Genomic DNA, 22817 nt, shown 5'->3' with positions numbered 1-22817 from the left:
CCTGAGACACAAGACACACAGGTACGGTTCTCACACTCAGAACATTCTTTTCTTCTTTCTGGGAGCCAGAAGGCAAGTCAGATTCAGTTAAGTACAGGAACAACATGGTATTCAAAATAAGAGCTATTTATTACAAAAGTAATGGCCTCGATCACATGTGGAAACTTTTTAAAAATACGTAAAACGTGGCTAAAGCAGCTGGCTGCAGGTTGGCCTGACAATGTCTTCTTCCTTCACCAGCAAGTTTGTGGGGCATGTCACATTTTTGCCAATTTCCAGGGGCTGAAGCCCACATTCAGTGCACCATCCTGACAGCCCTTCTCCCGGGCATTTTCCAACAACTAAACCTGAGCACTCAAAGCTGTGTCAACCACGTGGCCTTGTCCCCAGAGAAGTATCTGCCGGGCTGGGCAGGAAGGAGGAAGAAGAAGGAAGCAGACAATGCTCCTTCCATCCATGGAAAGCAGGGGAGACAGAGGAACCCTTCGTGGTGTGGCCAAATGAGCCTCCTTTCTCCCCCTCACTCAGAGCGGCTGCCTCTCTGGCTCCTTTGAGCTCCTCCCTTCCAACAAGATCATAAAATGGTACCAGGGAACATCAGCCACCTCCTGGCTGTCACTGGTGCCACTGTTCTTTGCTAATGAGCTAAAGCAAATGTTCTTGCCCTCTACCTCCAGAAGAGCCCACCCAGCTGCCCCCATCCAGCTCAGAAGAAACCAAGTCCACCCGCAGGAGGGAGAGAAGGGGCAGCAGTGGGGCCGAGGGGTGAGCAGAGGTTCTCTGTCCCTGCTCTCCTTCCCTTCCAGAAATGCAATTAAGTAAGCAGTCCAGACTCCACACCAGGCAGAGTTTCCTGCTGGGGGAAGTCAAAAGGGCTGGAACCCTGAGAGAGGGAGGTCATCAGGCCCCAGATCTAATTAACAAAACTGCCTTGCTTTTGACATTGCTGTATTTCCTCTATTAACATTAATGATGGTTGGTCTGAACATCCAAGCGTAGCCAGAAGCTTCCCTCCCCACCACCCAGTAGGTAGCACAGCCTGTCCCCAGGACCAATTTTCAGTCTCCGTGGCAACCGCCTCCTGAAGATGCTCTGAAGAGCTCTGACCCTGTCAGATTTGGTGGCGGATACAGAGGAGGGAAGATGGAATGTGGCAGAGATTCATCATTAGACCTTGAAGCATCACAGTCCTCTGAGACAAAATAAATATTTTGTCATGCACTGGGAGGAGGGAGGGAGGCTGAAGGGCTGGCCTTGGGTTGCTTCATTTCTGACCCAAAGGTTTTCTTAATCCCCTTTATTTGGGAAAGGAAGTGAAAGGAACAGATTGGAGCTTCTTGCTTGGGCTTCAAAGTGGTAGAGTAAAGAAACTCTGAATCATTTCTAGGTGCTCTGGGTCTTTGGGGGAAAAGATATTGGTGAAACAGTGACAGAGAAAGGGAAATGGAGTGAAAGGAGGTGTCGGCAGGGGAGGACTAGAGAAGTAAAGGCGGGAGATGCCTAGTGAGTGACAGGAACTCAGCCCAGCCAGGTTGGAGCAGCCCACACCCCAGCACCCTAAGGGGACCCCAGCCCTGCACCACACAGGTACCGGCTCTGCCGCATATCTACATCGGCTGCTAAGAAAGGGGCCCCAGAGGTGCACAGTCACCAGGGGAATCACCTGTCCTATCCTGATAGTGAGGCTGGATGCAGGGGGAAGGAGGCGCAGCAAGAGACCACCCCCGGCATGCTGGGCCTGGGAACACAGAGCCGCCCAGGACAGGATGCCATCTCACCCACCAGTCCCATCATGCGACATTCTCAGGCCATGAGGAGCCAAGGGCTCAGGAGGGCCACCCAAGGGCTGGTGAGTGCTCAGCCACCTCGCTCTGAAGCGCTCAGTCCTCTGTGCACGTTGCAGGCAGGAAGTCTAGCCACCTGCTGCCACAGAGAAGAAAGCCACACAGGGAAACAGCTGGCAGGCCGGCCCCCCAGCTCAGGGGTGTTCGGCTGTATTTGCCTGTGGGAAGGAGGGCAGCAAACTCTGATGGTCCCACCGGTCCTGCCCTTGGTGATACCCCACAGTGGCGCGAGTGATCTCAGCCCTCTTAGAGGTTAGAGGATTTCTGATGGCTCTTACTTACAAACCAAACCCAGTATGAAAGAAATGCCAGAAAATACTACTGCAGCCCTGGACTATGTCTTAGTTTATGACACTCAGCTGTCCACAGTCATGGTCTATATTCCACAGGTATATGGACAAATGTACCCTCACACTCACACGCACTGTTGCACACTCATCCTTCCTTATGTTGCACACTCGGGGAAATGGGCTTGAGAAATGCTGTGTTTTGCTGAGCCATTCCCAGTGGTGGGATCTCTGCAGACAGGGCTGTGGCTCTCTCTAGCACTGGGTTAACATCCGGGTATGGTCCCAGAGCTTGGTCCTGGCAGGCAGCAGGATTCCTCAGGCTCCTCAGGCAGCTTCCCCGAAGTTGGGAGGACCTGGGGAGAGGCTCCACAGCTGGTTGTCCCTGGGACATTCCTGGACACAGGCTGGAGACCTTGCAGTGGCCTCAAAAGTCCCACGATTCCAGCCACCTTAGTCCTGCCATTGGACTTTGGGGGTCCTGGGCTAGGGGACCAACCATCCCATAAGCCAGTGGGTGGAAGAGGTAGAAGCTATGGGAGAAATCCAGAGGGAGGCAGTTAGCATCCTCAGCAAGGCCTGGGCCTACGGACTCCTGAAATCCAGCTCCCCCTGCTGGAGCTCATGTCTTCTCCCCCTACAAGACCCATCCCTCACCACATCTATCTGAGTGTGCCATTTGGCACACTGTAGTCCGAGAGCTTAGTAGATGCTGACTTAATAAAAGAAAGGGCTCTTTCCAAGAGGCCCAGGAGAGAGACCAGTCCCAGGGTCTGGTCATAGGTCATTTGGCCCAGAGTATTTGTCCAAATGTGTAAGTGCTCTCAGGCCACAGGCCCCGCCATTCCCTATTCACATGTTTATGTTGCCTCCTTGGCCCCTAAAGGCCAGTGATTCTCAACAGAGGATCTGTGAGACTGGCAAGCAAATGGGGAGAGGACAGGTGACTGCCACACCACACCCTCCTCCCAGTTATTCTGAGCCCACAGAGAGCTGTTCCACTGGGAGCCACTGGTACTAAAGAGGGGCACTGCTCCAGGTGTGCTGGGTGATGTAAGAGCTGGGAACCACTGGCAAAAAGGAAAGACTGCAAAGAGCTGCATGTTTCACCTATCTAGCTGCACATTAGGCCCACCTGGAAGCTCTGAAAATTGGCGGATGAGGACCAAACTGGCCTCAACTGAATCAGAATCTCTGGAGATGCAGCCCAGGCATCTGTATGCCTTGAAAGCATTGAGGGGATTCTAACATGCACGCAAGGCTAAGGCTTGGTGCAGACAGGGGCGAGCAATGCAAGGCACAGGGGATGCTCACCTGTAGGCAGCTCCCAGAAGCAGGCTCAGGATTCCAGCCACATGGACACCCCTCGCCAGGGAGTAGGAGGCCAGGCTCCAGGCACAGAGCCGCAAGAGAGTGTCCCACAGAATGCCTAATGCAAAGAAGAGAAATCTAGCAACAGTCTGTCAGAGGATGACTCTGCGGATGCAGCAGAAAGGAGCCACCCCAGGTCAGAGATTCACTTTCAGCACTGCTGCTCCATGTTGCCTCTTCCCCCTGCCTCCCCTTCCTGTACCACCCAAGTCCACAGAGGCAATGCTGACCTGTCAACATGCTGGAGAAGAGCATGGCTGGGAAGTAGTGATGGAAGTAAAGGATCCGGCCCATGAGGAAGAACGGGAAGTAATGGAGCACCCAGCCCAGCAGGAGCTGACCACCTCCTTGCAGCAGCACCTGGGACAGGCCTGGGCCCAAGCAGCACAGCCCCAGTCAGCAGACAGCCCCCCATGGGGGGGGCAGAGACCCTGGGCTCTAGTCCAGCTCTGCCCCCTCCTGGCTGTGTGACTTGAATAAGCCACATCGCCTTATCGGGCCTTCCTTCTCTCATCTGGATCAAGCGGAACAGCCCTACACAGCTGCGAGAGAAGAGCAACTGGCTCTCAAGAGCCCTGCTCATTATCCAGCTGAGTGAGGGCTTGGCCCCTACAGTGGGGACCCCAAACACCAGCAGGAGGCAACCCGGCCTCTACAGAAGCCCAAATCCTACAGGCCTACACACAGCTTTCCCCACCATCACCTCCATCTCCCACATCTCTGCTGCCACAGAGATCTTTGCAGCAGCAGACAAGGCAGAGGAGGGTGAGATGGGAGGTGAGCGGTCTGGGATTATGGCTGTTCAGACAGGGCTGCAGAGACAGAGGGAGCCTGTGTGACTGTCTCAGCTGCTGTGGTTCGTGGCTGGCCGCTGAAGTTACCAGGTGCAGCACGAGGATGGGAACCCGCAGACCGTGCCCTGGGGGCCCCTGTCCACCCCACTAGAGGACAGGGCCATTAACAGGAGGGGCAGAAGAGAAAAGACAGGCAGCCCTGTACAGAGCATGGCGGTTACAAGTGAAGGCTCAGAAGCCAGACTGCTTGGGTTAAAACCTCAGCTCTGTCACTTCCTAGCATACCTCCTGGGACAACTTTTTTAACCTCTCTGTGCCTTTGTTTCCTAAGCCATAAAGTGGGGGTAATAATACCTTACCCTATAGGGCTGTGGGGAGGGTAGTGTTCAACACATCATCGAGCATTTGTGATGGGGAGCTTTCAAACGCAAAGGAGAAGGGACAGAGTGGGGGTGAAGGCAAGGGACAGCCCCTCAGCTGGCAGGCCCACCCCGAGTCAGGCACCCTGCCAGCTGCAAGGTCAGGGGAGGGAGTGCCCAAGGAAACTGACCTTCAACCTCCACCGGCAGATGTGCCCCTCTCTGCACAGCTACAGCAATGATGCTCCCCAGGAGGAGGTAGAGGGCGATGCTCAGCAGATTCAGCCACCAAACCACCTGCATGGGAGTGAGAACAGGGGTGAGTGGACAGCGGTGGCCCTCACCAGGCCCAGCTGCAGGGCCCAAACCGGGGGTGTGCGGTGCACTCACCGGGTTGCCGAGCAGATATACTCGGAAGTCTGTGTCATTGATCCCTGAGAAGCGCAGGCCCTGTGGAGCACAGGACACCCTGCTAATCCAGGACCCACCTCACCTCACCCGCATGTGCTCCAAGGGGAGTCTGAACAGGAGGATCAGAACACGCAAATTCCACCCAAGCTCTCTGGGAAGGCTGGGTCAGCTCTGGGCAGAAGGCAGCCCCATCCCCAGCCATCTCATGCTGTCACCCCAGCACACCCCACCTCCACCAAGTCTCAATGGTCCATCTTGGCTCCACTTCCTGGGAGGAGCTCTGCCTTGAGCCCTACCTGATAGTTGATAGGCCAGTGCCAGGGTTTGGATGTGAACTCATTGTCCTTGGGTTTGAGGCCATTGTTCCCCTGCAGGAAAGTGCAAAGAAAGCTAGTCAAGACAGAGCTCTAGAGGGCTGACAGAAACACCAGGCCCAGGTATCTCTGATATATGGCGAAGTATCAAGAGAAGCCCTCCCCCAACGCCCCCTCACAGGGAAGAATCAGGTGCTCGCTCGCAGTCACTGTCTACCTGCTTACAGCTGTCTTACTTCCCAACAAGCAAACTTCTATTTCCACAGTGACAGTCCCTTCAATACAGCCATCAAGGTCAGCAAACTGTGGGGTAGCCCTGCACAGTTCAGGATGTTTAGCATTCCTGGCCTCTGCTCATCTACTAGATGCCAGAAGCACCGTTATTCCTCAGTTATGCCAGCCGAAAAGGTCTCCAGATATCACCAAACATCCAGGGAGAGGCAAAATCACCCTCCGTTGAGAACCACTGGTCTAGCCCAAGAAAGATCCAGTTCTGATCCAGTGAACAAATGTCACCAGCGCCTTACTACTCCAGCTCCTCAAGGGGATGGGAATCATTGGCAGGCCTCCCCTGTGGTGGCTGGGTTGCTCCTGCAGGGTCAAAAGTGCCATAGGGGATGTCAGACCCAAAGGGCGCACTGTATAACCCCTCAACCAGTACGGCCATCTGAGCACCTCACCATGAAGAATGACTGAGGGAAATCAGTTCTCTCAGACCAGTACGGTTGAGTCCTAAACCTGGGGACTCCAGCCAGAGCTGTAACAAGCCAACAGCATCCTATTCACTACATTAAACTCTAGGAAACCCAGCTCCTTTACTAAATGGAGAAATGGAAGGAAGGGAAATCTGTAACCATTATAAGCATACACATTTGAACACTGTCCTGTGTACTTAGAATTTACAGCGGGCTCGCTCCTGCTAACCTCACAGGCAAGGCAGCCTTCTCTGCCAGGCCTCAGCGCCCCCGTCAGCAGGAGAAAAGCTCCTTCCCTGCAGCTATGCAGCCTGGTCTCTCTCCTCATCCTGACCCTGCATCAGGTGAGTAAGAAAATCTCTTATGTCCCTTTTCTTCTTTGACTCTACCTCTTAGATAACAAAAGAAGAAAGGAGACTATTTAGAGTTAGTCTTAAATTCTACCCAGACCTAGAATGATATTTTGACTGACAGGCCCATATTCAAAAGAGCTATGTCACCAGGCCACAGTGACAGCTACAAGCAAAGAGTCAGAGAAGAAGTGACCCATAGATTGCTCAATGTCAACTCATCACCTCCCAATGCGCAGAAAGGACAAAATTTGCATTTTAAAATTTCATCTGGTGAAGTAAGTCAACTGTATTTATTGAGTTCTGCTTACATAATCACTTCCAGGAAAGCCCACTTGACAATGGTTCCCCCAGGGAAAAATAACAACTGCGACACTTCTCTGCAGCCCTGTGGGTGGAGTGCAACCACACATCCAGCTTGGGATACAGGCATTCTGAAACACCGTTCCTGAAGAACACTGGTTTTCCATAAACCAGAATAAAGGCATCTCCCCCTAAATATCAAAACTGCAGCAGGGTTTCTCCAACTCACAGGGAAGATTAAAGCTAGTGGAGAGAATTTTCTCAATTTAAAGATTTCCTCTCTTAAGTGTTCTTAGGCCTTTGATGCTATGAATGCGGACAGCTACTAATGCTAGGAGTATAACAATGAGTCCTAGAAAACGCTAAAAAGAAGGTGCCCCCCAAATAGTTTGTTTCTGTCAGTCCAGGACCATGAGTGGGCTGATGGTTGGGATTTTATGCTGCATATAAATGACACACTCAAATTAGCCGTTCATCCTAAGTGATCCTAAATTTATAAGATGGAATGAACTATCAACATCTCATGATCTTCAAGCAAGAGCACTCTGGTTCTTGGGGACTCGGCCACTTGAACAGTTCTGAAACTCACTTAGAGACAGAGGAGAGTAGTGGTGACTAGCACTGACTCTGAAGCCTGCCAGCCTTGTTCTGAAGCCTGGAGCCACCTCTTATAGTTAGCTGTGTGACCCTCACAAGTTACTTAACAACTCTCTGCCTCAATTTCCTTGTCTGTAAACTAGGATCAACAATCTCCATAGGATTGTAATGAGTATTAAATAAGTGAATAGTGTCTAAGCAAGTGTTCACTGGCATCAGTGCCATTACCATCATCATCACCATCATCGTTTGATGATAAGGGGGAGAGGGTGGGCTGCCCCTGAAGACCAAGCAAATCAGTAAGAGAAGACACTTTCAAAGTCCTCCATCGGGGGCAGTAGATCCATACCATGCCTACTCATTTGTGAACCAAATGTGAGTATGGCGAAGAGCTCTTAGAGAAGCCACCAAATGGGTAAAGTCACAGTACCCAGATCATCACCATGTGGGACTCCAGCAAGATCTCAGGAAAACTGGGCTGCAGCACATCCAGGCTGATGTTTGGCACTAGAAAAAGAAATCACAGAGGAGAAAACCTTTGCCACACATTCTGCTCACAGCTGTCCTAATCCACAGCACACCAGAGTCTGAGGGTAGCCTTCCTGAGAAGCTAATACATAGGTGAGAGCATTGAAGGGACAGAAGAAAGCTTGGCCCAATTCTTGATCATTCATTCAGCTTGCAGTTAGCATTCATCAGGCAATTCTAAGAAACACAAAGGCACCAGACCACAAGGCCTGTCCTGTGCTGCCCCCGCCACCTCTTTCCAGATCTCAGTGCCGTCACCCCTCATTATGGTACTGGCTCAGATGCTGCTCTGCCCTTCCAGGTGGACGGTCTGTGAGGCAGGAGCCAAGTATCCCTCATTCACCAGAGAATCCCCAGGGCCCCACATGGTTTCCATCAGACTCAACAAAGAGTTGTTTAACTAGTTAATTAATTGGCTGTTTGGTTAGGTTAGGTGGTAAAAAGAATGGAAAGAGAAGCACAGACAGGAGAAATCAAGAAGCTTGAAGGGGGGAGTTTAGGAGGACAGATGACAAATCCAAAGACTCACTGAGGTGAAGGTGACACTGAAGTGGACATGGAAAACTAGAACCTGGAATACAGAAATGGGATCAGATCAAGGGTTGTGCGGTTGCTTTCTTTTTTTTTTTGGCTGGATGTGGGGAGGACAAGGCGAAAAGCGAAAGCATTAAGCCTTGTGAGTAAGGAGGTGCCCGTGGGGCCGAGGACAGGAAAGCCTAGATGGTGACAAGACAGATGGGCCTGCATTACAGGCAGCAGGAAGGAGAAGAGTCAGATCTGGCAAAAGGAAGGAAAATGAGAAAAGGCAGGTAGCTATGGCCTCAGATGAGGTCACTGGTCATTAAGGAGCGGAGTTTAAGGACAATAGGAAATTTAAGTGGGTGGGAAAGAAAAGGAGCTTCCTACCTAGACAACTCATAGGAAGAGATCAGGTTTAAGAAAGGAAGAAAATGGCAACAGTAAGATAAAGTGGCAGCAGAGTTTGTTTTCTTTACAAAGGTTTGTTTTTCTTTATAGTTACAAACTCTATATAACTCTTTATAAGAGCTACTTATAAATGTTTCCCTTCAGAGCCAGCCCAGGAAATGACGTCACTCACATTTGGGATTGATATGGTCTTCCACATTCCAGATGGAGTTGAGAGTTTCCTTTAAATAAGGAGTGCAGGTAACTTCCAACTGCTCCCAGCCCCTGTGAAAAGAGTAGCCACAGATGTGGCCCAGAAGACCTGAAACTCACCAGAGAACAGCACTATGACTGCTCTTAAATCCACAGAACCCTTCTCTCTTCAACCCAGTGGCCACGCCTTTTTCGGGCTCACACTTATATTCCACAGCTATCCTAGAAGTAGTCTAGCATATAGTATGCCCATTTTAGAAAGGCACACAGACCCAGTGTTGTTGCAAACCAGTTGTCCAAATGGTCAACTATCAGCACACATGAAACACCAAAGGAACTCTGGAGCTCTGTGCTCTGTGACACACCTCAGGCCTTTTCTCCCTCCATCTGCCACTAAAAATAAGCAAACATGAGGTGAACACTGACAGTTGGGAAAAAGAGGCTTCTGGTACACTCCTTATAGTGTGAAAGGAAAAGCATGAACCTTGATTGGGACATCAAAACCCCAGAGACTCACCACTTGGGCAGGACCTTTCCCGAGGAGCCCAGGACACAACCCGTGACTAGATGGATGAGGCGAATTCGACTTCTCAGCACTTTGATCCGGTTTCCAAATTTTTTGTTTACAACCTCAATCCGCCAGAAATCATTTGAGTCCCCTGTCCCATTCTGCCACAAAAATAAAGAAAAAAAAAAAAAACCACAAAGTAAGATGACTTTAGAGAAGATGAGTCAGAAAAGGGGAGTTGGCTACCCTTTTGGATGCTACCTTGTTACAAAGGCCAAAAATCAAATTGACCCCAATGGCTGAGGTGGGAAAGAGAACCAGAGGGCCACAGAAATCTCCCAAGTGATGGACACTGCCCCAGCATTCACTGTTACAACCAAGAAAAGCAGTATAACTCCTGGAACCTGAAGCCCAATTATTCACTTCATAGGACTAAAGTTCAAATTCACAACAGATTTTTGTACTAACACTGAAGATATCACCCTAAGCCAACAGAAAGAGATTTGGGCCACCTGCATCCATTACCATAGCCACCTGGACACTCACTCATCTACGCTAGAAAGGTCTGGCCCAGATATTGCACTTTGGAAATTAAGACAGTTATGTTTAATTCTCCTCAGGAGATGCCCACAAGAAAAAGATGAAGTTCAGTCTTGGCTCTAGCACACTGTGGGATTAACTAATAGAAAGAGGATTGGAAAATCCACCTTAAGGAACCCAGAATCTTTACTGATGCACAAAGCCCCTAAAAAGAAGTGTAACTGATAGTCAAGTCTAGTTGCCCGCTAGCAGTTTTTGTTCTCAAATTACTCCCCAAACCACAAGTACTCATAGAGCTTCCTCCATTAATTGCATCACCCCAAGGTAGTAAGAATCCAAAAGCAATGTGATTAGCATCCCTCTGGAGAACAGGGAAGTAATACTTATAAATAAAGCCAATGAGAATTTGGGATTTGGCAAAGAATAAACATATGTTCAACTGGAATTATAGTGTGAGTCCATGGTTTCTATGTCCAAAGTGATTTTAAAAAGGACCCAAATAGGATTCATGTTTGACATTTATTGTCAGAACATAAAAATGGCATGGTTCTTATGGGAGGAGAGAGATGGAGACAAACAGAATTGATAGGCTGCTTTTCCCACAGCAAACCTAGCCAAAATGTCCCCAGGTGCTGAGAGTCCCTGAGCAGCCTCCAATCCTTGGGAACATTCCAGAATTCTGGGGAGGATATGTTCTACCACATGGCCCTGAGCCAGGGCACACAACATTTTGCATCCTGTTCACACTCCAGTTGCTCACTTACTATGCCATAGCCAGTGACCTGATAGTGCTTCCGGGTCAGGGGGGCTTCATGATAGTGACTATGCAAGTTCCGAGAAGTCCTAGAAGTCAAAAGAGAGAACTGCCATTATCCTGAAGAAAAGAGATGTGCAATTTTTCTTCTTTTTCCAAGGATATTCAGAGTCAACTGTTAGGACAAGAAAAATTAGAATCTGAACTATTAAATCCAACATGGCAGGACCTTGTCTATTTACTCAAAGAAATATCCAGAGAATTGGAGAACTACCCAAACCAGGAGGGATAGATGGTTAGGAGTACTGGGCTACATGCCAAGAAAGGGTTAACTTTGTTGGGGGGTGGGGTGGGAAATAACTGACTTAACACCGTTGGTGGCTTTGAAGCTTTAGCTTGCTTGACTTATGAGGCAGGTTTGGGGAGGAGAAAATTAAAATTTATGATCTACATATGCCTAAAATAGGTAAACCTCCTCTCTTACTCTTTCTACTCCCACCACCAGTTTTATAAAGTGAGGATCTGTAGAGGAGTTGGGGGCATCATTTACTTTTATTTACTTTGTGCTTTTTATAATAAGCCTTACTTTTACCCATAAGAAGAAATAAATGTTCATTATAAAAATTTTGGAAATATGCAAAAGTAAAATTTTATAATTTAACAAAAGAAAATGAATTTATTTAGTAATAATATTTTTGAGTATACATAATCCTACTGACTAGAAATCCTACTTTTGCAGGGCTGCTTCTGCTATTGTTCCTGTTTGTTCTTGCACATGATGCCCTGTTTCCTTGTGTGCTTACTTTTTAATGTGTATTATTCACTGTCACTGAAAAACTATTTACAGGAATAGATGACAATGTCTTTCCCAAAAGATTTACATTCGCTTTTAGCTAGGCACCAAGGAGACATTACCAGTCTAGGATCATGTTCATTTAAATTCATGGCTTAAAGATTTTGAGACCATCCAGGTGAAATGAATTTGGGCTGCAAATCCCTGTGAGGATCAACTGATAGTTACAACTACTCAGAAATCAGAGGCAGTCTCCTTTTACTTCCCCCACCAAGCTCTTTGGGGTTCTGTATCTGGGGAAGAATCACTTAATAAATTTACGACTTTGGATGACCCTAGAGCTCTGACTTTAAAATTCCTTCTTCTCTCGAGAGGTGGTCAAAAGCAAAGATCAAAACACCAGATTATGGGTTTAAGAAAGAAGTAGCTACAGTGTCCCACTGATTTCTCTGGATTCACCCCTTTCACTTAGATTTTAGCCTGGCATCTCCTTACTATCTTGTCAGTTCTTTCAACGTTTAAGAAGATGTTTTTATACTATTCCAGAATTTTTAGTCATTTTTCAGTGAGAATATTGGGTCAATAAACTAGCCTGCCATATTTTCAGAACCAGACTCCTACATCTTTATAAAGGTAGTCACTTATACAGCAGCTCTGGGCAACTCAAATTTTTCCTTTGTTCCTCTAGGAAAAGAGAAACTGAAAAGTACCTTCAAAGTTCAAAGCTTCCTAAAGCCAAGAGAGGCAGGCAAAGGCTGGCCTGCTCATTTTATCAACCTTCACAAAATGGTCCCCTATTAGCACAGCAGCCTTGTTCCATTTACTAGAGCCTCATCCAAATGTGACTTCTGCTCATTTCCAGCTTAGAAGAACTCCCTATCTTGGTGCCCATACCACCCATTTAACCCAAACAGCAAATTTACTTACTCTTTGTGTTCTAGTCGAATGATGTCTCCATGTCTTACAAACTCCACTGGGAATGAAGGGTCTAGGGGATCTGCCGAGAAGAACAAGCACTGATATCTGAAATCATTCACACTCCCTGGGCTCATAGTAACTGAGGGCCTGCAGGCAAACAGCTATAGCCCAACATGTGCTAGAGGTACTGACAAAGTGCTGTGAAAGCGAAGAGGCCCCCACTTGCAAGTCTCAGAGGATTAGAGAAGGTGTCTGGAGATAATGCTTGAGAGACTCTTCAAGGACAAGGAGAATTTTGTCAGGTGAACAAGAGGGGAAAAGCATGGAGGGATGAAAGAACAAAACTCATTTGATCAATGGCAAATAGTTTCATAAGGTTTGGGTGGGTGGGCAAAAAGGAGAATAGGAATAGATGAGGGTGTGAATAAGCAGGGCCAGACTGTGTATGCCAGGCTAGGAAAGGTGGCCTTTATCATATAGGCACTGAGGCCCCCACTATAAGATTCTTAAGCTGAGAAACCAGACAGTAAGATTTTCCTTTTAGTAATAAAAATAGTTTTCCAAAAACTCATTCCAGGTATATGACAAATTGCCCAGCTCTCCACAAATCAAATGTTAAACCCTACAGATTTTGCTTGTGATGATCTTGTCTCTAGCAATACACTTGCTAAGTGTGAAGGTGAAGAAAATGATGAAATGATGAAAGAAAGGGACTACTTCTGTATCACCTAGAAGTCAAGGCCATCAGGATCTAGAAAGGTGATAGCAATAAAAAAGGAATCAACAATAATCATAACACAGAAGGATACTTGAAAATTTCTGTCCCAGTGACCCAATAATCAAGGTCAGGAAAGAGAAATTTGCCAGCACAAATCACTGGCTCTCAAGAGGATTAGAGAATTCAATGATAGAGATGCCCATTCCTAGGTGGGCTTTTAAGGTCTCTTAAATAGATCAATCAACAATTTGACAATTGAATAAGTCAATGGAAGAGGTAAGTTTTATTTCATATGGATTTGGGGAGAGGGGCATTTATAGCCATCAAGAACACAAAGATCTTAGTTACCTCTTCCCAAAGCTTTTATAGCTATCTGCCTTCATAAAAATCTTTAGTTGCTTGGGTAAAGAGCAACAACCACCTTAACCTAGAAGCCACAATGGAATAACAGATGAGGGAATGTTCAAAGATTTAGCCCATGCCCACACAACTTTAGAAGTAAAGCTGGTCTTCTCTCATAACTCCTCACTGTGATAGACCACTTATAATTGGCCTGTTGGACCAAAACACAATCAATACCAATATTAAAAGGTATAGAAATAGACCCTGCCCAATGGTGTCATCATTTATATTTGCTGAGGAGAAAGACAGCAGTTGTGTATGCGACATTTCTAGTTTAACAACCACGGCAATAAGAGGAGGTAAAAGGCATAAAGAAGGTGAATTTAGGTGAGCACCCCATTTCAGCACAAAGGCTCAGGAGCAGCTGACTCGAGAGAGGCTGAGCCAGGTGTGAATGGCTGAGGGGTCACAGAAAACACCTATGGCCTAAGACAAGCAGCAGGGGATCAGAAAGTGAGCAGGAGATGCCCTGTGCTCTTCTCTCAGCTGCTGCAGAAGGCACAGCCTGCAGAAGCTAGCAAAGGCTCTAACCAAAGAAAGGAAGATCCAGCTATAGCCCCTGTCACAAAGCCCTGATTGCCTGATAAGTATGCTTCACAGCAGCTTTGCCCAGGCCAGCAGGGGGCAGACCAGTGGGTATAAGTGAGGTCCATGGCACCAGCCTAGACAAGCCCACCCACAGGGCTGGCTGACCCTCAGATCTAGAACTGACTGACCCAGTTCAGGGGTGACCAGTGGGCAGGAGCACTCTGTTACATTAAGACAAGTTGAGACAGGAAAAAGATGGCAGTGTGAGAAGTGAGGCAGAAACCTCCTCCCAAAACCATATATAACAGGAAAATACAGCAAATACAACTAATCCTGAAAGAGCAACTCGAAGACTGCAGACCAGACTTCCTACATCTGGGGAAAATAGAAGACCTCACAGAAAAGGGTAAAGTATCAAAGCCATGCTCCATCAGGACCCAAGCGCTTACCCCACACCAGCTCACAGGTGAGATGAAGAGACGGAATCAGGAGGGAGTAGAAGCCCAGGACTGCTAAACATCCAACCCTGGAGATCTGCTCTGGGAGCAGGAACCCACATTACATGGGGCTCTGGAGATCAGTGGGGTTGGAAAGCAAAGACAGACAGAAAACTTGGAGAGACAGACATTCCACCCACTTGTAGAAATCAAATACCCACAACTGGTCACTTCGGAACAATAGAAAGGCAGGGGCTTTGACAGACTTCTCAACAGAGAGAGGGAAGCTAAAGGGGCAAAGATTACACAGACCTCACTGCTCATGAAAAAGGGCAGGTAGACAAAATCATCCCAGCACACTCAGTCCAGCAGGTTGGGAACTCTCAGGAGCTTCAGACGCTCCATTCCCCTGGCTGGCAATGGAGCACCAAGGCCCCCCAGTGTGATACACAGCCTGCCACTTCATCCTCCCGGCAAGCACTGGTCTGCATACCTGCTGCCCTAACCATCATGCCAGGCCAGCCAGAAGTTGGCCCCACCTAAAGAAGCTACAGGAGCATTGCACAGAGGCTACTCCCTGCACAAATGGCTCACTGGACCTGGCAGTGGAGTAAAGCACTACAGCTGAGAAGCAGAAAAGCGCTCTTTCCTCCCAGCAGGTGCCGGATCCACTCATCTGTGACCCCCTTCATTGCTATAGGTGCTCGGCTTCAGAGAGTAGAGCTTCTGGGCAATAGAAGGCACTGCTTACACAAAGTTATTCCATAGGAATTACTAAAAAAAATGAAAGAGCAAAAAAAGTTTGTACAAACAAAAATACAGCAGAAGACACCAGAAAGAGGACTAAGTGAAACTGAAATCACCAATCTTCCTGATAAAGATTTCAAAATAAAAATTATAAACATGATCATGGAGCTACAGAAAAACTATTTAAGATCCCAGGGATGACTTCAAGAAAGAGATAGAAACTTTGAAAAATATAGCATCTGAAATGAAACATACAATGGAGGGCTTTAAAAGCAGATTAGGAGAGGGAGGCACTCAAGATGAGTAGGGCGGCAGAAATCTCCTCCCAAAACCATATAAATTTTGAAAATACAGCAAATACAACTACTCCTAAAAGAGAGACCAGAAGATACAGTACAACAGCCAGGCTACATTTACACTCTGCATGCCTGCGACTCCTGGCCCTACATCGGGGAGAACTCAGCATCTCATGAAAGGGTAAGATACAAAGCTGAGACCTGGTGGGACCCGAGCACTCCCCCCACCCCAGATCACAGGCAGCAGGAAAAGAATCAGAGTGGGGAGGGAGTGGAAGCACAGGACTGCTAAATAACCAGCCCTAATAATATGCACCAGGAGCACAGACACACACTCCATGGTATACTGGATATTAGAGAAACAGAAAAGTAAAACCCTAGATGGAGACTGCAAGTGGGTCCCCACAGCCAGCTCTCCTGGGACAAAAGAAAAGCAGGTGCTTTAAAAGACTTAAAGGGACAAGCGTTTAACAGGTGAACAAAATCATCCCAGAACACTCAGCCCAGCAGGCTGGGAATCTTAAGGAACTTCAGGCTCCCTAAGCCCCTGGATAGCTGCACAGCTCCAAAGCCCCTCACAGAAATAAGCAGCCTGCCGTTCATTCTCCCTGGCTGACACTACAAGCAAACTGGCTGACTGCCATTGCTGTGGACCAGCCAGGGAGCAGCCCCGCCCACAGCAACCACACAGAGTCTTCTCCCAGCATGCAGCTAATCGGGCCAGACCCAGAGGCTGCCACCAGCACACAGCTCCCCGGTACAGACAGAGGAAGCCAGCGCAAAGTCTGGAAAGGATGAAGAGGTGCCATTCTTGCAGGAGAACACACTCTGCACACCTGCGACCCCCAGCCCTAGGCTATCCTGAGGGCCGCCCTGCCTACAGAAGCTCAGGGGATTAACACAGAGACTGCTCCCTGTGTGCAGGTAACTGGCACAGGCAGCAGAGAAGGGCAAGGTGACCAGCAAGCAGGAAGGGACTTTGCTCTCCCAGTTGACACATGCACCACTTGCCGATGATCACTTCTATCAACATGAAAAGGCAGAAGAACCTGATCCAGTAGAAAATCACTCAAACAATGCCAGAGATAGGGCCTGGCAAGATAGATATAACCAATCTGCCCAAAAAAGAATTCAAAATAAAAGTCATAACCATGCTGATGAACCTGCAGAGAAATATGCAAGAGCTAAGGGATGAAGTCTGGAGGGAGATAACAGAAATGAAACAATCAATAGAAGGACTTAAGAGCAGACTGGATGAGGTGTAAGAGACTGTTAATGGAATAGAAATCAGAGAACAGGAACAGAGAAGCTGAGGCAGAAAGAGATAAAAGGATCTCTAGGAATGAAAGAATATTAAGAGAACTATGTGACCAGTCAAACAGAACAATATTTGCATAATAGGGGTACGAGAAGAAGAAGAGAGAGGAAAGGGACAGAAAGTGTCTTTGAAGAAATAATTGCTGAAAACTTCCCCCAGCTGGGGAAGGAAATAGTCCCTTGGACCATGGAAGCCCACAGATCTCCCAACACAAGGGACCCAAGGAGGACAACACCAAGACATATAATTTAAAAAATGGCAAAGATCAAAGACAAGGACAGGGTATTAAAGGCAGCCAGAGAGAGAAAAAAAGATCATCTACAAAGGAAAACCCATCAGGCTATCATGAGACTTCTCAACAGAAACTTTACAGGCCAGAAGAGAATGGCATGATATATTTAATGCAATGAAACAGAAGGGCCTTGAACAAAGAATACTGTATCCAGCAAGATTATCACTTAAATTTGAAGGAGGGATTTAACAATTCCCAGACAAGCAAAAGTTGAGGGAATTTGCCTCCCACAAACCACCTCTACAGGGTATTTTAAATGGACTGCTCTAGATGGAAGTACTCCTAAGGCAAAATACATGTCACCAGAGAAAATAAAATCACAGCACAGAAAGCAGACCAACGAAATACTAACTAAAGACAAAAAATAAAACTAGCTATACACAAAAGCAGTCAAGGGAAACACAAAAGAGTACAGAATAAAATACCTAACATACAAAGAGTAGAGGAGGAAGAATAAGAAGGGAGAGAAATAAAGAATCATCAGACTGTGTTTATAATAGCATAATTAGTGAGTTAAAGTTAGATGGTTAGATAGTAAAGAAGCTACCCTTGAACCTTTGGTAAACATGAATACAAATCCTGCAATGGCAATAAGTACATATCTATTGATAATCACCCGAAATGTAAATAGACAGAATGAACCAATCAAAAGACAGCGTAACAGAATGGATTAAAAAGGAAGATCCATCTATATGCTGCTTACAAGAGACTCACCTCAAACCCAAAGATACACAGACTAAAAGTCAAGGGATGGAAAAAGATATTTCATGCAAACAATAGGGAGAAAAAAGCAGGTGTTGCAGTACTTGTATCAGACAAAATAGACTTCAAAACAAAGAAAGTTGCAAGAGTTAAAGAAGGACATTACATAATGATAAAGGGGTCAGTCCAACAAGAGGATATAACCATTATAAATATCTATGCACCCAACACAGGAGAACCGACATATGTGAAACAAATACTAACAGAATTAAAGGAGGAAATAGAATACAATGCATTCATTTTAGGAGACTTCAACACACCACTCACTCCAAAGGACAGATCCACTAGACAGAAAATAAGTAAGGACACAGAGGCACGGAACAACACACTAGAACAGATGGACGTAACAGACATTGACAGAACTCTACACCCAAAAGCAGCAGGATACACATTCTTCTCAAGTGCACATGGAACATTCTTCAGAATAGACCACATACTAGGCCACAAAAAGAGCCTCAGTAAATTTAAAAAGATTGAAATTCTACCAACCAACTTCTCAGATCACAAAGGTATAAAACGAGAAATAAACTGTACGAAGAAAACAAAAAGGCTCACAAACACATGGAGGCTTAACAACATGCTCCTAAATAATCAATGGATCAATGACCAAATTAAGACAGAGATCAAGCAATACATGGAGACAAATGACAACAACAGCACAACAACCCAACTTTTGTGGGACATAATGAAGGCAGTTCTAAGAGGAAAGTATATAGCAATTCAGGCCTATTTAAAGAAGGAAGAATAATCCCAAATGAATAGTCTAAAGTCACAATTATTGAAACTGGAAAAAGAAGAACAAATGAAGCCCAAAGTCAGTAGAAGGAGGGACATAATAAAGATCAGAGAAGAAATGAATAAAATTGAGAAAAATAAAACAATAGAAAAAAATCAATGAAACCAAGAGCTGGTTCTTTGAGAAAATAAACAAAATAGAAAACTCCCTAGTCAGACTTATTAAGAGAAAAAGAGAATCTACACACATAAACAGAATCAGAAATGAGAAAGGAAAAATCATGACGGACACCACAGAAATACAAAGAATTATTAGAGAATACTATGAAAATCTATATGCTAACAAGCTGGATAACCTAGAAGAAATGGACAACTTTCTACTCCAAGACTGACCAAGGAAGAAACAGAAAATCTAAACAGACCACTTACCAGCAACAAAATTGAATCGGTAATCAAAAAACTACCCAAGAACAAAACCCCTGGGCCACATGGATTCACCGCTGAATTTTATCGGACATTTAGAGAAGACATAATACCCATTCTCCTTAAAGTTTTCCAAAAAATAGAAGAGGAGGGAATACTTCCAAATTCATTCCACAAGGCCAGCATCACTATAATATCAAAACCAGGCAAAGACCCCTCCAAAAAAGAAAATTACAGATCAATATCCCTGATGGACATAGATGCAAAAATACTCAACAAAATATTAGCAAACCGAATTCAAAAATACATCAAGAAACTTGGTAATGGGGGGAGTCTAGTAAACATAATGTTCCTCATGTAAGTATAGATTAATGATTCTGAAATAAAAATTTTATAAAAATACATCAAGAAGATCATATACCATGATCAAATGGGATTCATCTCAGGGATGCAAGGATAGTACAACATATGAAAATCCATCAACATCATCCACCACATCAACAAAAAGAAGGACAAAAACCACATGATCATCTCCATAGATGGTGAAAAAGCATTAGACAAAATTCAACATACATACATGATAAAAACTCTCAACAAAATGGGTATAGAGGGCTAGTACCTCAACATAATAGAGGTCATATATGACAAACCCACAGCCAACATTATACTTAATAGCGAGAAGCTGAAAGCTTTTCACCTAAGATCGGGAACAAGACAGGGATGCCCATTCTCCCCACTGTTATTCAACATAGTACTGGAGGTCCTAGTCATGGCAATCAGACAAAAACCAAGAAATACAAGGAATTCAGAATGTAAGGAAGAAGTCAAACTGTCACTACTTGCAGATGACATGATACTGTACATAAAAAACCCTAAGGACTCCACTCCCAAACTACTAGAACTAATATCTGAATTCAGCAAAGTTGCAGGATACAAAATTAATACACAGAAATCTGTTGCTTTCCTATACACTAATGATGGACTAGCAGAAAGAGAAATCAGGAAAACAACTCCATTCACAATTGCATCAAAAAGAATAAAATACCTAGGAATAAACCTAACCAAGGAAGTGAAAGACCTATATCCTGAAAACTACAAAACACTCTTAAGAGAAATTAAAGAGGACACTAAGTAATGGAAATTCATCCCATGCTCTTGGTAGGAAGAATTAATATTGTCAAAATGGCCATCCTGCCTAAAGCAATCTACAGATTTAACGCAATCCCTATCAAAATACCAACAGCACTCTTCAATGAACTGGAACAAATAGTTCTAAAATTCATATGGAACCACAAAAGACCCTGAATAGCCAAAGCAATCCTGAGAAGGAAGAATAAAGCAGGGGGGATCTCGCTTCCCAACTTCACGCTCTACTACAAAGCCACAGTAGCAAGACAATTTGGTACTGGCACAAGAACAGACCCAAAGACCAGTGGAACAGAATAGAGAGTCCAGATATTAACCCAAACATATATGATCAATTAATATACAAAAAAGGAGCCATGGATATACAATAGGGAAATGATAGCCTCTTCAACAGCTAGTGTTGGAAAAACTGGACAGCTACATGTAAGAGAATGAAACTGGATCATTGTTTAACCCCATAAAGAAAAGTAAATTCGAAATGGATCAAAGACCTGAATGTAAGTCATGAAACCATAAAACTCTTAGAAAAATACAAAGGCAAAAATCTCTTAGACATAAACATGAGCAACTTCATGAACATATCTCCCCAGGCAAGGGAAACAAGCAAAAATGAACAAGTGGGACTATATCAAGCTGAAAAGCTTCTGTGCAGCAAAGGACACCATCAATAGAACAAAGAGGCATCCTACGGTATGGGAGAATATATTCATAAATGACAGATCCGATAAAGGGTTGACACCCAAAATATATAAAGAGCTCACACACCTCAACAAACAAAAAGCAAATAATCCAATTAAAAAATGGGCAGAGGAGCTGAACAGACACTCCAAAGTACCAATTCAAATGGCCAACAGGCAAATGAAAAGATGCTTCACAGCGTTAATCATCAGATTAATGCAAATTAAAACCACAATGAGATATCACCTCACACCAGTAAGGATCGCCACCATCCAAAAGACAAATAGCAACAAATGTTGGTGAGGACGTAGAGAAAGGGGAACCCTCCTACACTGCTGGTAGGAATGTAAATTAGTTCAACCACTGTGGAAAGCAGTACAGAGGTTCCTCAAAAAACTAAAAACAGAAATACCATTTGACGCAGGAATTCTAGTCCTAGGAATTTATCCTACGAATGCAGAAGCCCAGTTTGAAAAAGACATATGCACCCCTATGTTTACTGCAGCACTATTTACAATGGCCAAGAAATGGAAGCAACCTAAGTGTCCATCAGTAGATGAATGGATGAAGAAGATGTGGTACATATATACAATGGAATATTATTCAGTCATAAGAAAACAAATCCTACCATTTGCAACAACATGGATGGAGCCAGAGGGTATTATGCTCAGTGAAATAAGCCAGGTGGAGAAAGACAAGTACCAAATGATTCCACTCATCTGCAGAGCATAAGAACAAAGCAAAAACTGAAGGAACAAAAGAGCAGCAGACTCACAGAACCCAAGAATGGACTACAGTTACCAAAGGGAAAGGGACTGGGGAAGGTGGGTGGGAAGGGAAGTAGAAGGGGAATAAGGGGCACTACGATCAGCACACATAACATAGGGGGAGCACGGGGAAGATAGTATAGCACAGAGAAGACAAGTAGTGACTCTATAGCATCTTACTACGCTGACGGACAATGACTGTAATGGGGTATGTGGTGGGGACTTGATAATGGGGGGAATCTAGTAACCACAATGTTGCTCATGTGATCTTATATTAATGATACAAAAAAAAAGATATATGCACTCCTATGTTTATAGCAGCACTATTTACAATAGCTAAGATACGGAAGTAATCTAAATGTCCCTCAGTAGATGAATGGATAATAAAGAGGTGGTACATATATACAATGGTATATTATTCAGCCATCCTATCATTTGCAACAGCATGGATGGAGCTAGAGTGTATTATTCTCAGTGAAATAACCCAGGTGGAGAAAGAAAAGTACCAAATGACTTCACTCATTTGTGGAGTATAACAACAAAGCAAAACTGAAGGAACAAAACAGCAGCAGGCTCACAGACTCCAAGAAGGGACTAGTGGTTAACAAAGGGAAGGGGTTGGGGAGGATGGGTAGGGAGGGAGGAAGAAAGTGATTAAGGGGCACTATAATTATCACACACAATATAGGTAGGTCACATGGAAGGCAGTATAGCACGGAGAAGACAAGTGATGACTCTATATCATCTTAGTTTGCTGATGGACAGTGACTGCAATTGGGTTGGAAGGACTTAATAATATGGGTGGGTGAATGATGAAACCACAATGCTGCTCATGTGAAACCTTACTAAGGTTGTATATCAATCATACCGAATTGAAAGAAAAAAAAGACAAGTTGAGCTGCACCATATGCTGGGGTTTGCTCTAAAGTAGAAACAAGGCTTGGTGTGCTCTAAATTGTAAATGAGAGCAGCGGCTGTGTGCCCTCAATTGGGGCTACTCACTAGTCCTTTGCAGTATATCAGGTAACCTCTTCTGGATTAATCTAAGCCTTGGCCCTGATCTCTGACTTCAGTATGACAGCT

At 45.4% G+C, this 22817-nt stretch overlaps 1 protein-coding gene across 5 annotated transcripts in view; it reads right to left on the bottom strand.

Annotated features, from left to right (window-relative positions):
- Window positions 1-110: 110 nt before the first annotated feature.
- The window catches only part of POMT2 (protein O-mannosyltransferase 2), a 53332-nt gene continuing 30625 nt past the window's right edge, over window positions 111-22817 (bottom strand). For 4 of the 5 annotated variants that reach the window (XM_036913056.2, XM_057488279.1, XM_036913057.2 and 1 more), the window contains 11 exons: window positions 12495-12564; window positions 10785-10863; window positions 9490-9641; window positions 8953-9044; window positions 7756-7832; window positions 5363-5434; window positions 5046-5105; window positions 4847-4952; window positions 3733-3873; window positions 3446-3560; window positions 111-2664 (listed from right to left, as the gene is read on the bottom strand). In XM_036913056.2, coding sequence (XP_036768951.2) covers window positions 2559-2664; window positions 3446-3560; window positions 3733-3873; window positions 4847-4952; window positions 5046-5105; window positions 5363-5434; window positions 7756-7832; window positions 8953-9044; window positions 9490-9641; window positions 10785-10863; window positions 12495-12564 — 1070 coding nt within the window. In that variant the 3' untranslated portion in view covers window positions 111-2558. The remainder of the gene's footprint in view (window positions 2665-3445; window positions 3561-3732; window positions 3874-4846; window positions 4953-5045; window positions 5106-5362; window positions 5435-7755; window positions 7833-8952; window positions 9045-9489; window positions 9642-10784; window positions 10864-12494; window positions 12565-22817) is intronic. The other variant, XM_057488277.1, reaches the window with a different exon arrangement.

The sequence above is a fragment of the Manis pentadactyla genome, chromosome 11 (assembly GCF_030020395.1).
Source record: "Manis pentadactyla isolate mManPen7 chromosome 11, mManPen7.hap1, whole genome shotgun sequence".
NCBI classification, from domain to species: Eukaryota; Metazoa; Chordata; class Mammalia; order Pholidota; family Manidae; genus Manis; species Manis pentadactyla.
Note: the sequence above shows the minus strand (reverse complement) of the source record. Positions and strands in the feature narration are given on the sequence as shown.